General features: G+C 46.1%; 1 protein-coding gene across 1 annotated transcript in view; it reads right to left on the minus strand.

The window, feature by feature from the left end:
• Nucleotides 1-15733, minus strand: part of LOC121168269 (ADAMTS-like protein 3) — a 306621-nt gene that overhangs the window by 255795 nt on the left and 35093 nt on the right. Inside the window, exon 4 of the mRNA XM_040998189.1 lies at nucleotides 12969-13088. Coding sequence (XP_040854123.1) covers nucleotides 12969-13088 — 120 coding nt within the window. The remainder of the gene's footprint in view (nucleotides 1-12968; nucleotides 13089-15733) is intronic.

Raw genomic sequence — 15733 nt, forward strand, 5'->3', positions numbered from 1 at the left:
GATTTCACTTCCATAATCTGCCTTCCACTTGTTTCAGCTTTTGCTCATCTCACCCTGCCTTGCCTTGCGGGCCTAAGCTCGTTCATATAGCTAATACTCTCTTAAAGGCGGATATACAGAGAGGAGAGACAGAGAGGAAGATCTTCCGTCCGATGATTCACTCCCCAAGTGAGCGCAACGGGCCGATACTATGCCGATCCAATGCCGATCCAAAGCCAGGAGCCTACTCTGGTGCAGGTTCCCAAAGCTTTGGGCCGTCCTCGACTGCTTTCTTATTAGAAATACAAGGCGAAGACCTTTAACCACTTGCGCCACCGCGCCGGGCCCATAGCTAATACTCTCTTAAAAACACAAACCACTTAATGCTCTACTTTTCATAGGTCTTCTGCTGCACATCCATTTGGGTAGGAGGCAACAGTCAAGAGTGCGCCAAATGTTGAAGGACCCTCCTCTCAAACTAGAGGACATTCCATAGGCTCCCTGACACCCCACTGTTGAAACTTTTACATGGTCTCACTTCAGGCACCACGGCCCTCCTTGTGTGTATGGGACACTGTGATGAGAAACACAGCACACAAATGACAAAGCTAGTCTGGGGTGTCACGGTGTTGCTGATGAGCTCTGGTGTTTTCGGAACAAGGTTTCCTGTGCTCTGTGGCCAGAACCAGGCCGAATCCAGAGGTGTGGACGGGAGCCACAACAAGATCACACCAGGCAGACAACACGGAATTTCAGGGCAACTTCCTGTGGTGGGGCCAAGTCATTCCATTCCCAGATAGGGCAATTCAGCAGGCCTAGAAAAGCATATATGTTGTTTCTTAAACAAAGCATAACAGCTAACCAAACTGTGCAGGAAATAAAAGGGGGGGAGCGCTTCTGTACTCATCACTTGAACCCAAGAAAGAACAAAATGTTCTGTGCCTTTACTTTCTTAAGTGCCCAAACATTTTACAATAAAACTTGGCCACTTCAGGACGTTTCTTTTTAAAACTTAAAAACCATGGATGTTTTAACAATTTAAGGCCGAAAAGTTTGAAAAAATTATCTTAAATCATTTTATTGAAAGGTTTGCACCAAGTTCATGGCATTCTAAAGCCATGTCTTTTTAAAAATGAGTTGAATCGGGGACACATTTTATAAGTGCACCGTCCTGTAACGGAGCAGGAAAGTTGGGACACAAAATAGACTCAACTTGTAAATATGCTAATGGCAACACTTTCATGGCTAACAGCAGGGTGCACTTTTTGTCATAAAAATATTTGAGGGCTTACCATGACTCTTCAGACTGAGCTGCCCATGCCACATGCTAACCTTTGAAGGAGGATACTTAGGAAGGCTAAGTTCAAAGGTAAGTCGATCTGAGTGTACAAAATAAAATTTGAAACTCATGCATACTTCTTCCACAACCCACTTTCCATAAACTTTTACAAAGGATTCTCATATGGATGGATTTCAGAATATTTTACATCAAAATAAACACATTTTTGGGTCCGGCACGATAGCATAATGGTTAAGGTCCTCGCCTTGAACGCACCCAGGATCCCATGTGGGTGCCGGTTCTAATCCCGGCAGCTCCACTTCCCAACCAGCTCCCTGCCTGTGCCCTGGAAAAGCAGTCCAGGACAGCCTGAAACCTTGGGACCCTACACCCATGTGGGAGACCCGGAAGAGGCTGGCTTTGGATCAGCTCAGTTCCAGCTGTTGCGGTCACTTGGAAAGTGAACTGGTAAGTGGAAAATCCTTCTCTGTCTCTCCTTCCCTCTGTAAATATGCCTTTCCAATAAAACTAAATAATTTTTAAAGAAATTAATAGATGTTTATTTTTATTTAAAGTTTTTGAAATCCGTGCATTTTTTTTTATCTGATTCATTTTCATGAACTTTTTGAACTACCTTCATGTATCGTCATATAGCATGAACCTAAATTTTCAGTTTAAAATCTTGCTTTTTCTTAGAAGTGTGTCGAATGAGAAGTTTGTTATCAGGCTGGGAGTTTAGCCTAGCATTTCAAACGCAGATTAAGAAGCCTATGTCTCACATCAAAGAAGCTGGATTGAATAATCAGTTCAGCTCCTGACTCCAGCTTCCTGCTAACACAGACCCTGAGAGACACAGTGAATTACATTCCTGCCACCGAGGAACGAGCTGGATTTTGTTCCCAGCTCCCAGCTCTAGCCCAGACCCAGCACTGGTCAATACAGACATACGGGAATAAATAGATGAATAGGAACTCTCCATCTTGAACTATCCCTTTCTCTATTTCTCAAATACATAAAAAATTTTGAGGGGAAAAAAAAAACTGTCCATGTCTAATCTCAGGGGAAAGGTAGTAACAGCAGGACTCATCAAATGGACTAGGAATTCTGTCTTTGGCAACTGTCTACCCCACAGGTAGAGTGGAAAACAGAAGCAGAGCACAGAACTACGGCTGTGCAAATCAGAGAAGCAAGGTCGGTGTTGTGGTACAGTGAGTTAAGCCACAGCTGGCTTCCATATCACAGTCTGGTTCAAGTCTCAGCTGCTGTGCCTTCAATTCAACTTCCTAACGCACTGGGAAGGCAGCAGAGGACTGCCCAAGTGCTTGGGCTAGAGACATTCATCTGGGAAACCAGAAAGGGTTCCTGGCTCCTGGCTTTAGCGTGGCCCAGCCTAGCTGTTGAAGCAATTTGGGAAGTCAGCCAGCAGATAGAAGATCTGTCTCATCTCTTACTCTGGTACTCTGTCTTCTGAATCAATAAATAAATACATGTTAAAAAAAAAACTGATTTTGGACTACCTGTGTTTAGAGAAAGAATACCATTCCCCCTCAGTTGTAGGTAGTGTTTGAAAATAAAAACAAAGTTAAACACACACACACACACACACACACACACACCCCTGGAAAGAAATAAAGCATAGACACATTTTTAGCACAAAGGGTAATTAACACTTTTGAGAGACTTATTTTACTCCTAAGCAGAAGACTCAGCAATTAGGGTTTCAGAATTTATCCTGATCTTGTCACTCCAGGAAGCAGTTATGAGCCTGTCCCATGCAGTATGTATGCAGAAGAGGCACACAGGCCTGCTCAGAAATGCACCTGCCTGTTCTTCTTGGTCTTGCCCCCTTCCCATCCCTTTGTCGTCCCTCCTAGCTCCACTGCAGGAGAGGTTTCCTTTCTCTCTCTCTTCTCGTTCACTCTGCTCCCATCCCTACTCTTCTAGAATAAAGGACTTCGTGAGTGCCTCACTGTGTCTGGTATTTTGGCTGTGTGAAAAAGAACTAACAGCTGCATGTAAGAGCTAGCACCTTCCTCCCACCACTCAGGATGCTCACAGCAGGTGAGGAGGCAGAAAACCCATCCCTCAGATGTGGAAAGGAGGAAGGGAGAGAGGGGGCAACAGCAAGTATACCTGAACCTAACCTCCCTTGCAAGGCAGGAAGGGAAAGTGAGGAAGGTGAGCAGGGAAGTAAAGATTGAGCCAGATGAACAAGGGTGCGGAAGCTGCGGGGGAGAAAGGCCTCTGAAAGGGCAAAGGAAACAGGACAGCATGCTGACTAACACGCACTAGTGAAAGCTGCTGGCTGGAGGGTCTAAATGCGGCTCATCCCTAACGGCAACACACCCGCGCCCCACTTGGCCCTGGGATGGTCCATCCACTGCAGAGGCCAGCGGCGCCTTGAGCAATCTGGTTTTCCACCCTGCATTCCTGCCCAGACTTCACTGTGCACGCTCAGGTTGGAGTTTGCTGGTGAAATCCATAATGGATTGCTTGGTCACCTGGAAAGCTTTACCTACAACTCAGATTGAGAGCATCACAGAAGTCAACTAAACATTGAGAATGACACAATGGATGCTTGCAAGTATCCGCTGGCCCCGCTCATCTGTGGGACAGGACCACGTTCCCACCCTCTGGGAAAGCCCTCAAGATGCCTCAGCTCCCCCTCCAAGTTCAGTTCCAAGCAAACACAATCCAGAGAATGAAAACCCAAGCCCGAACAGGCAAAAGCATCCACTGAATGACCTGAGCCCCAGAGAGCTGTGGTCCGCCAGGAAGCTCTTTGCAAACCACGCCTGCACTTCTGTGATGTCGGCCAGCACTGGCCAAACAAAAGGAAACATTTCCAAATTCCAAACGAGCCAATCAAAATATAATGCCTTAAATCCCCAGTGACAGGGAAATAAATTCCGTTATTGCTTCTACTTCCAGCCCTTCCAAATTCAACTTGGAGAGGACCAACTAGGCCTTTGCTTGCCTGACATATGTAGGGTTCTCTTCCCTGGCCAGCGGATAAACTCACCTTGACTTTCTGCTGATCTCTGCTCCACCCCTTGATGAGAGAAAGCACTCAGATGCTTCCCCCCAGCCTTCCACCTGCCATCATTCCCCATCTTTCTAGCAAATCTGCAAACCCAGTGTCCACTCTGAAACCCCGCAGGTTTCCAGGAGAACAGTTGTTAGTGAATTCCATTCTCTTTTTCAGGCCTTGAAGAGGACAGACCACAAACCTGACATTCAGGCAAAAGAAAAGTGCGTTCAGTAGCTGAGAGACTGTGTAGCAGGAGGTTGTGAGTGCTGAGATTGGTGGAAATAAAGCACCCAGTGTGGGGATGGGGGCTGGTGATCAAAGGTGACATTGAGGATCTCCCCAGAACAGGAGGCTGGTGACTTCCTTTAACAGCCATCTGGGCACCAGTCAGGAAAAGCAACCAAATTGTACGAAGACAGTTACAAGACTCCATGGGGCTTGGGGTCTTGCACAGCTATGTCCAGAGAGGACAGCACAGAGAGGGCTTATAGGACAGGATGCCTAAGGATGCTGGCTGACTGTCTCAGAGGAACTGAAGAGTAAGAGAACTAGACAACTCTCTGTGATCAAAACGCAGGCCTAAGGGAATGTGAAGGCATCAGAGAGGGATCAGGGAAGCAGGAGGAATTCTGAAGAATGCCAAGGTCCAGGTTGGACACTTGGAAGCTGTGGCTGAAGTGGGTGAAGGTGACTGGAGCCAGAGAGATCCAGAAACAGCGGAGAGCGACAGAAACCGGCTTTGTGTCAAATCCAACAACTCTCCCAGAATCACCATAGGACCTGGAGAAAAAAAGGAAGTGGTGATGGGATCATAAAGACTTTGTGAATGCTCAGACAATGACAGGGACCTCCAGGGAGAAGAGCATGCAGATGAAAGGGAAGGAAGGGAAAGGAGAAGACAAGAGCAGAGAGGAGGGGAGAGGAGTAGGAGGAAAGGGAGCAGGGAGGGAAGAAGGAAGGGAAGGAGAAGGAAGATGAGGAAAGGAGAAGGGAGGGAGTGGAAGGAAGGGAAGGTGAGCAGACAAGAGGAGAAGGGAAGGGGGTAGGAGAGAGGAGAAAGGAAATGAAGGGAATGGAGAAGGAAGAGGAGGGGAGAAGAGGAAGAGGAGGAGGAGGAGGAAAGGGAGAGAAGGAGGAGGGGAATGGAGGAAGGGGAATGGAGGGAAGGGGAACGGAGGGGAGGGGAGGGGAAGAGAGTGGAGGGGAGGAGAATGGAAGGGAGGAGAAAGAAGGGGAGGAGAGAACTGGCCAGGAAATAGCAGCAAGGGATCACCAAAGGTCAAACTCAGCAGTCTCTGTAGGTGAGGCCCACAGGGAAGGCATAAAACTGGTCAAGCTTTCAGTTAAAGCAAAAAGTGGGAAACTGGGGCATGGAACTAGGAAACTGTGGTCCCCGAGAGGGCAATGAATGGTAGTTGGTGGAGTAACAAAGGCCAGAGCAGGAGGAGGAATGAAAGAGAGAGAATGGGTGCAGAGGAGAGTGCCTGCCTGCTTGATTTCATCCAATGACTGTGGGTGATGGAGTTGTGACCTGGGGATGGGATGGGCTTGGTCTCATCTCAGAGACAATGACTAGAGAGAGCAGTGAGGCTCGCTGGGAGGATGAGACCTGCAGCAAGATACCTTTAGGGAGGCTGTTTTGGGAACCAACGACCCCATCCTCTACCAACCACTAGCTCGTGGGTTGAAAGTGGTCTAAGAAATCACACAGGTACACCAGAAAGAGTGTAGGAGGACCACAGGGGCAAAGGAAAATGTCTACACAATTCAAAAGCTGGACACTGATCTATGCTGGACACCGTGAGAAGCTCAGTGACCATGAACTTCAGTGTACACACGTGTCCAAGTCCATCAGAACAGCACGGCAAGCTCCATGTATGTGCTACGTGCCTGAAACGGGAGTACGGAATGCTTTATTCCAATTCATATGTGCTTCTAGTAAGACCATGAGCTTGCTTTCTCGTTAGATCGCCAAATCTTTGAATATTTAAGAAGCATAAGTACATTTGACCAAGATTACTCACTGACAAAGGAATGAACTATTCAAACTCAAATGGCTTGCTGCTTTAAAGCATGATGCGCACGCGCCAGAAACAACACGGAAATGCTCCCATGTGGAGAACATCTCAAGGGGCTCATTAGGATCCGTGAAGAAGACAACAAGCCTGTAGCCCCAAAAGTGTGTCCATCTTCCTGTTCCAGAATGTTCAGAAGTTAGTGTATACTTTCCAAGCTAAAAACGATTACATAAATACCTTGGAAGCATCAAGGGATATTTCCGAGGCTTGCCAACAGTTTAACCACAACGAAGCTCTGGGCCAAGATATTCATGAAAAGTTCGGAAGAAGTTACTTGGAGAAAGATGTCCCTGCAGTACATAGATTTTTTTTCCTCCTCGGGAAGAATGCATAAATCAATAGGAGAACAAGGAAAGGGAAAATTAGGTCTGTCATAATAGTGTAAGAAAAAAAGCATCTAAAAGAGGATGAGAAAAAAAACAACACAACAACTTCACAATGGATACGTTATTACCAGTATTAAAAATTCATTCAAGCATTGCTCTCATACTTTCCCTGCCCACAGATTAGAGGTAAAAATGTCTTCACGGAGATTAAGGGCAAAGAACAGACACTTGGCTTTGCCGCCGCCTCAACGCGTGTCCGTGGACGAGGCCACTGTTCCTCCCTGCAAAGGAGATTCTTCACCTGAGGAACCACAATTCTTTTTTTTATTTCTTTTTAAAAATGTTTTATACTATTTTATTATTTTTATTGGAAAGAGAGATTTGCAGAGAGACAGAGAAAAAGATCTTCTGTCCATTGGTTCACTCCCCAAGTGGCCACAATGGCTGGAGCTGAGCCGATCCCAAGCCAGGAGCCAGGAGCTTCTTCCAGGTCTCCCATGCAAGTGCAGGATCCCAAGGCTTTGGGCTGTCCTTGACTGCTCTCCCAGGTCATTAGCAGGGAGCTGGATGGAAATTGGAGCAGCTAGAACACGAACCGGCACCCGTATGGGATCCCTATAGCTGCAAGGCTACAATTTGGCCACTAGGCTATCGTACTGGACCCGAAACCACGATTGTTAGATTGCCTTTAAGTGATAACTCTAGACAGCTGTCAGGGCCCCACATCCAGGCCAGTTCCTCCCCAGCAATGAAAATAGTGCAGAGAAGACAAATGGAAGAGGCATGGGAGACAAGAAAACATACAAACAGGCTGCCAGTGACATTCGTGAAAGGGAGATTTATCCAGAAACTGGAGGCCACCATTTAATGAACACTCAGCCTTGATCCTGCAAGCCTGAATTCCAAGCAATGAACCCTCTATCCTGCCTTCTGGGAACCTTTAAAAAGTGATAGGGTTGAAATCGCACCTACTGTCCACCATATCGAGAGACACTAATTTCTACTGTTTGTGCTGAACCTTCTTCATCCCAAAACTCGTTTCTCACATTTCTCTATCCCTAACACTAATAATAATAATAATAATAAGGCTCTCAATTTCTCTGTCCCTAATAAACAGTAGTAATAATAATAATGATCATGCAAAAAAACCAGTTTTCCTAACATTTTTGAAAAATAAATGGCCTTTCACTACAAAACACTTCATCCCATCACAGACTTTCAAATGAGTGCCCACAAGCAAACCCCAAGTCTAAATCTTCAATGAGCTGAATTCGCAAGGGATGCAGACCCCCATCATCTCCTTCTCCCAGAGAGCTAGGCAGAGCACAGAGCAGCTCTCCAAATACTACTGCCTTACTTTCTGACAGAATCTGAGACCCGCACCCTAGAACTGACCAACACTGAGCCACCTCCCATTGCACATTCTCTCTGTGGGTTAAAACTCCAAAACCACCATGAGGAAGGACACAAGAATCTAGCTGGAGACTGGCTGACTAATGACTCTTCCAACCACAGACTCACACATTCTGACTTCTTCAGAGGCCTAGGGCAACCAAGGACTAAATGCTTTCTTTGTAAGGACATGCCCAGCCAATGGGAAGTCAGTGTCATTTTAATTTCAACCAGTATGTTTCCTCCAGACTTGGAAAGAAAGAAAAAAGAATATGTGATTTTTATGACAAACTGGGGAGAAATAACACACTCATAGATACTCTTGGCATAAGTAATGCCAAATTCCTGAAGGATCTGGGAAGAAGTTGATAAAGCAACCCACTAATATTCCACCATTCTCTGTGGTCAATGAAGGTCCCAAGAGCTCTATTGACCATAGCAGTAGAACCAGAATGCTAAGAAAAGCAGACAATTACTAAGCACTTCTTCAGCTGGATATATCCCAGAGTGGGGGAGCCCAAGGTTTACAGTACAATGGTGTTAGTTTTTCCCTTTTTCAAAAAGAAAGGTTTATTTAGTTATTTATTGGAATGGCAGATGGACAAAGGGAGAGGGAAAGACAGAGGTCTTCTCGCTATTGGTTCACTTTTGGCCCACGAGCCTGGAACGCCCTCTGAGTCTCCCATATGAGTGACAGCGACCATCCTCCACTGCTTTGCCAAGCACATTAGCAGGGAACTGAACTGCAAGCAGAGCATCCGGAACTGCAACCCATACTCCGAGGTGGAATGCCGGCATTGTAAGAGCTGCTTAATCCACTTCAACAAAATGTCAGCCCTGGTTTAGCTTTTTGACATAACCATCTGGATGTTCTTGAGCAAGTCACTTGCATGTTCAGAGTCTGACTCACTTTTTCACTTGTGAAAATGAGGTGTTTGGGCCAACGCTCCTGCAGTTGTAAGCCTCAATACTTCTCTAAGCAATAATTTAGAGCACTGCTGCCCAAGTCAGCTTCAATAATCAAAATCTGTACTTCCAAAAATAAATTATTTCAGAGGGGAAGGAGTTCAGATCATGAAATCTGGCCACTTAGTTTTTTTTTCTTTGAATGCAGAAATTAAGTAACTGCTACATTACAAACTCATTAACGGTACAAGCAAAATAAAGCCTGCCTGATGAGGCTTGTCTGCACCCACTAACACTGTTTTGCAGCTGGCTCCAACCAACTTCTGCCACAGAAGCCACTTCAGCCCTCATGTAAGCCACAGCATGGCTTTTATGTGCCTCATTAAAAGCAGTCTACATCATAGGCATGTCTTGCTGGCCTCGGGCTTCTCTGCTTTCCAGGCACCTAACCCAGCAGACATTTGCAGAGTAAGTGAGTGACCATGAACTTGGGATACAATATATTTTAAAAACTCCTACAAGGGCTGTCTTAGAGAGCAGTAATATCTATATAGCATCCACCTGCTTCCCACTCAGCAGGTGAGTATTTTCTAGGTGGGTTGGAAGAACCCACCTCCAACCCAACCATTTGAGAAAGCAGATTGCAGTCCCCACTACATAAGCACTTTACTATGTTAACACTTGCAGCAGAAACAAAGATCCCTTGCTTAAGCAAACCGCCTACGTAGGCACCCAAGCCACCTGACAGCATAGGTTCTCCTCTAGAAGTGACTTACCCTTGCCTCTAGCTACTTCTATCCATGGAAAGCCCACTTGGAGTGTAGCAAAGGCAACACTGGAAAACTGCCCCCCTCTCTCTTCTTCCCCAGGTACAGAATCTTTGGTGAGACAGTCTTGAAAAGCTTCTATGGACCATCTGGGAATTCCTCTGCAAGAGCAATACTACCTTCCACCTCCCCCATCCCCTCTCCCCGCCATGCCACAGTCTGTTCCAATATGAGACAATTTGTTCCAAAGAGCACAAATGACTGCTAGACATTAAGCCTCATATTATGTTGGATCCAACCACTTATTTGAATCTCACAGACATAATGATGTGTGAAAGAAGCCAGACACAAATGAGTACGTGCTGTATGACTCCATTTATATAAAATTAAAAGTAAAAAAAAAAAAAAAGAAAGAAAAGCAGACAAAACTCATCTACAGTAGTGATAGAAGCCAGAATGGTGGTTACTTCTTGGGTGGGAAATACTGGAGTGGAAAGGGGCCACCAGGAACCTTCCAGGGTGCAAGAAATGTTTGATTTCTAGAACCGGGTAGCAGTTACACAAGTGTAAAACTATTTAAAAACTCACCACGCTCCAGACTTCAGACATATGTGCATTTTGTTATATATGTTAGACTTCAATAAAAGTTTGATTTAAAAGGCTGTGTGGGATAGGCAGTTAGCCTAGTTTTAAGATGCTGGTTAAAAGACACTCTCCATATCAAGAGTACCTGGGTTCAACTTGGACTTGCTCTACTCTTGATTCCAGTTTCCTGCTAATACAGACCCCAGAGACAGTGGTGGTGTCCCTGTCATCCACGTGGGACACCTGGATTGAGTTCTGGCTTTGTAACTTTCTGCCTGTCCCAGTCCCAGTTTTTGCAAATAATTGGGGATTGGATCAGCTGAAGGAAAGTTTCTCTCTCTCTCTCTCTCAATCCCTTTCCCCCTCAAATAATATTTAAGTGTTTTATGGAGTCCCCTGATACAACTGAAAAATGTACTTCTCCTTCTCCTTTAGCAAAAGAACATCTTCATCTCTACATTGAGTTTCTACAAATAATACTAGTCATTAGCAATAGCTATATCCACTGCTCCTTGGCAGAAAAATGTATATGAATGACCTCCTTCGAGTACTCGAAACACCAATGCCATCCATAGCTCCATCTCGCAGACGAGAAAACAGACACACAGCCAAGGGAAGCAATTTGTCCAGTCACACAGCCAAATAAAAGGGTGAAACCGGGAAGGAATCTTGAGCAACCCAACGGCAGAGCCTTTGTTCTCCCTTGATCTTCTAATTCTGCCACATGCTGCAGGATAAGGATATTTCTTTTTCAGCTCTAATCACGTTCAATTGGTTCTGCCTTTTGCTCTGTGTCAGCAAAATGAGCTAGCATCATACCGCCATCTACAAGCGCAGTCATCAGAGGAAAAACCATGAGGGGCTGGATGCTGGGATAACAACCTCGAGCTGATTAAATTCCTGAGGTTCCTTGGGAAGATATACCTAGTTTAGGTGGAAGGACTTGTAGTCTGACCTTGTTAATTTCCCTTCAAATAAATATATGGGGATGGGGAATGGGGGGTTAGGGTGACACCACGTGGGGTCTGTGCTGGCCACTGGGGCTTTGGGAAACATCAAGTTCTGCAGTAATAGTTCCATCGAATGCCACACACTTTTAAGATCTGCTTTTGGGACATTTTGAAAACACCACGGAGGTTTGTTCCCCTCTTTTTCTAGCATTTATATTGTTATACAATAGAACATATCTGTGGGACCTGGAGAAGTTCCACACTTGCTCTTCCATTACAGAAGGCACAGCTTGTGACTATCTAGACATCAGTCTGTGTGTGTGTGTGTGTGTGTGTGTGTGTGTGTGTGTGTGTGTTTTACTGTCTTCTCAATTAGCTTCTCCAAAATTCTCCTGTGAAAACCTATGGGATCGTTCATTTCCAGATCAAAAGAAGCTATATATTACAGACCCTCCGGAAATCCCGGGGGACAAAGGCAGAAGGCAAGCCTAACAGGATCTGAGGCTCTAGCAGCACCCAGCACCCAGTGCTGCACTCCACAGCCTGAGCACAGAATCATCTCCCAACCCCAGCTCTCATCCCTCAGTGACCTGTGGTGACTCCCTGACCACTCAATTCCTGCTGGGTCCCACCCCAATGCTTATCCATCCCCGGCACCACAGCAGTCAAACACATCAAGGGTATCTCCCATAGGCTGAAGATGAACAAGGTTTTAGGGCACAGGCAGCAGATTGCACTGCCACACCCCCAACATGCCCCAGCCATCTTCGTGCTATTAGCCTCTTGTGCTGGGCAAGACTCCAATCCTCTACCCAGGGTCATTCCAACTCTCCACCTGGCTCCAACAAGCACACCACTGGGATCCAGCATGGCTGCACTGCCAGACTGAACACCTCTAAGCCACTTCTTTTATGTCATGCTTCTTGCTCCCAGCAAGGCCCTGTCTAAATGACACTGTGTTACCTATGACAGCACAACTATTCTCAATCTTTGAGCAATCTCCCTCCATGCCACCAGATACAACAAGAGGTGGGTCACCGTGCCCAGCTCCTCCTCTTCCACTAAGTCCCGCATCACCTTGAGTCCCCTGCCCTGCAAATTCAGGTTCAGCCATCCAGAAGACTGTGCAGTGGCACAGCTAACATTTCCTGTTTCAATGGGTTGTGCATCCTCATTAAGGGCTGTTAAGGTACCAACAGAACTTGAGAGTGAAAGAATTCATAATAACAAGTTTCCAACATCCACTTCTCGGCCACACACAGCCTTATTCTTCGGTTAGAATTCCATGAAGTAATTTAAAGGCACACACAGAGAAGTGTTGCCACTCGTGAAAGAAATAAAACAGAAGCCAGGAGGGCAAAATAGTGCTTATGCAGAAAACAGAACTTTTGAGTAATTTCAGAATTCAATGCTACATTGGGTGATGGCAAAAATGGATGTCCATCCTACATTTCCAATGAAGATAAATAATAACAATTCCCAGAGCCAGCACTGCACATCTCGTAGGGAACTGTATGCAACCATGGGTGATCCCAGGGTCTTAGGACCCTTCAAGGGTGGCTCATGTACTAACACTGCCAGGAGGGAAAGAGTTATTCAGAAGGTGTTCTTGAGATGCCACATCCTGCCCACTGGCACATGGGGAAGCCAGAGCTAGGGTCTCCAGACTCCTTACCTGGTCATCATAGCGATATGTGAGGAACTGCTCCCCTGTTGTATCTTCCAGGAAACTTCCTTGAGGAGACAGCGCAAACTCAGGAAGGAAGTAGGCTCCAGGAGACTTCTCAGCTGCGGTCTGTAAGGCAAGACAGCATGGTCGTAAGCGAGACTTCTGAAAGGACACCTCACCCCAGACAGGCAGAGTCCAAAAGGTCATCCCGAGAGAAGCCACTCAGCTAAGGTTGGTTTCAAGCAAAGTAAAGGGAAGTGGCCTGCCCTGGACACAACCAAGGTGAGGCACATCAGGTGCCCAATGTGGGGACACTGCTGGGTCTGGACATCACTCTGGTCCCTCACAAACTCGCACCAATGGTGTTACCTCATGACATCTGCTTTTCTCTCTCCCCCATTTCTTGTGCCACTCCCTACCTGTCACCACTTGAACCACTGAGTTAGTCACTCACTCCTTTCTTTTCCTCCTTCTATACTTTTCACATTCTTTCCTTCCCCGCCTTTTTCAGCATATTCATAGTCACAATAGAAACTTCAGACAAGCACAAAAAATAAATAAATAAAAATTATCTACAATCCCACAAACCTATAACCACCACTTTGGGGTGGGTTTTTTAATACATATATTTCTTTTGAGAATGTTTTAATAAGGTTTTGCATGTGTCTATACATATCCGAGGTTAAATAGCCTTGGGTTTCGCGGAAAGACTCTGGTTCAGGGAAAGCTCATACCCTCATGTCTGAATCACTGGACTGAAGCCCCAACCGCTGAGGTCTGAGGGGAATCAGAAAGGAAAGCATCTGGTTGGAGAACATTCCTTGGATGTGGTGCCCTGAAACCATCACACCTCCACTCACATCCAACCCCACCATGAAAGCCCAACCGAGGGATATTGGAGGATGCACAGTGCTTACCAAGGTCTCTGCCCTGATGGTTTCAAGGAGGAAAGTGATCAAAAGAGACAGAATCCACAGTGCTCCATCTTATGGGGAGCAAGGACTATGTCCCAGCAGGGCACTCCAAACCCTCTGCTTGGGCAGGAAGGATAAAGAAATAGAGAAAAGACTACAGGCGTCAAGTGAGGAAGTTGCTCTGTGCAAACAAGAAGAGTGGGGAATAAATGATAAAGGCACTCCTCTAATTCCTCTGCTGTCCCAGTAGTTTCATTCCCAGTCTACAACGGGAGCTTTGGGAGATGTAAAATCACCCATTTGAATACCAAACTTTGGACAGAGAAACCAGCATGGCATCTCTTTGTCAAGAGTCACAGTGGAAGGAACTCCACTTGATGAACTAATGGAGAAAGCACCAGAATGTTCAAAGGACTTCAACATTTTGTTAGGAAACTCAACTGATGCGAGAGACTCCATCTCACTACTGTTATTTGCTTCTACTGGCTCCAGAGCACCTCAGGACCAATAGGTTAAATATCTAGAGTTTTTGAAGTCCTCTAAATCAAACTCCTCATTTTATATACACATCAACCAAGACTCTAAGAGGTGGGAGAATGGAACAGAACTGGAACTGCTGGAGTGGGGGCAGTGCAGCTTCCTGAATTCAGGGCTTCCAGTATGAGGGTAAAAATGTCATTGAACATACATAGAGGCTTCAAAAGGTTTATGGAAATAGGCAGTTAAAAGACAAGGCCAGCACCATGATATAATAGGCTAAGTCTCAAGCTGAAATACTGCCATCCCTTATGGGTCCAAGTTTGAGTCCCAATTACTCCTTCTAATCCAGCTCCTAATGTGCCAGGGAAAACAATGGAAGATAACCCAAGTCCTTGGACCTCTGCACCCATGTTGGAGACCTAGAAGCTTGGCCCAGATCCAGCCATTACAGTCATTTGAGAAGTGAACCAGTAGATGGAAGATTCTCTCTCTTACTCTGCCTTTCAAATAAAAATTATCTTTTTACCTGCAGTTTACATGCAGGCATTTGACATTAGCAGTTAACACACATTTGGGACATCTGCATCTAATATCAGAGTGTTATATGTTTAAGTCCTGGTTACTCACTTCTGATCCAGCTTCCTGTTAGTGCAGGAGTGATGGCTCAAGTGTCTATGTCCACATGGAACATTCAGAGTGAGTTGCTGGCTCCTGGTTTTGGTCTGGCCTAGTCCTGGCTGATATGAGTATATAAGGATCTTCTGGCTATCCCACTCACATCCCCTCATACCCCATTCAACTGTCAAACCAGTGAGCTGCCTCTTTCCTGGATCCATCCACATTTGTCCTGCATGCTGTCCAGCCTTTCTTCCCACACAGCTGCCTTCTGGGCCTAGGTGGGACTGTCTCCTCCGTGGAATCCAGGCACCCATCCTCAGCAACCCTGCCTGATACCCTACAGCATCTATTTGCATATTTTTGGTAATGGGGAATTCACTCTCCCTAGGCACAAGGATCCTGCCAGAGATGGGCAGCAGACCCAACTGAAATCTTCTCTCCAACTGAGGCACCCTGGCCCACAGGACCTTTCCCTGCTGCTGCCCTCCCCCACACCCTCCATCTCACACACACCCTCCCCCACCAACACACACATGCACAGTTGAATTGTGGAGATGGCCAAGCAGGAAGGGACCGATATCAGAATCATGGAATTACAGGATTGGAAGCAACTGCAGAGACTGTCTGATCCCATCTCCCCCAGGACTTGCTCTGTGGCACATTCAAAGGTGGGAGACAACAGGCTCAACAGAGGTGCTTGGAAGAGAAAAATGGCAGCGAAGGAAACTGAAGCTTTGGAACACATTGCTGTGAGCCAGT

Source organism: Ochotona curzoniae, unplaced genomic scaffold (genome assembly GCF_017591425.1).
Source record: "Ochotona curzoniae isolate NIBS_2020 unplaced genomic scaffold, NIBS_Ocur_1.0 patch82, whole genome shotgun sequence".
Classification (NCBI taxonomy): Eukaryota; Metazoa; Chordata; class Mammalia; order Lagomorpha; family Ochotonidae; genus Ochotona; species Ochotona curzoniae.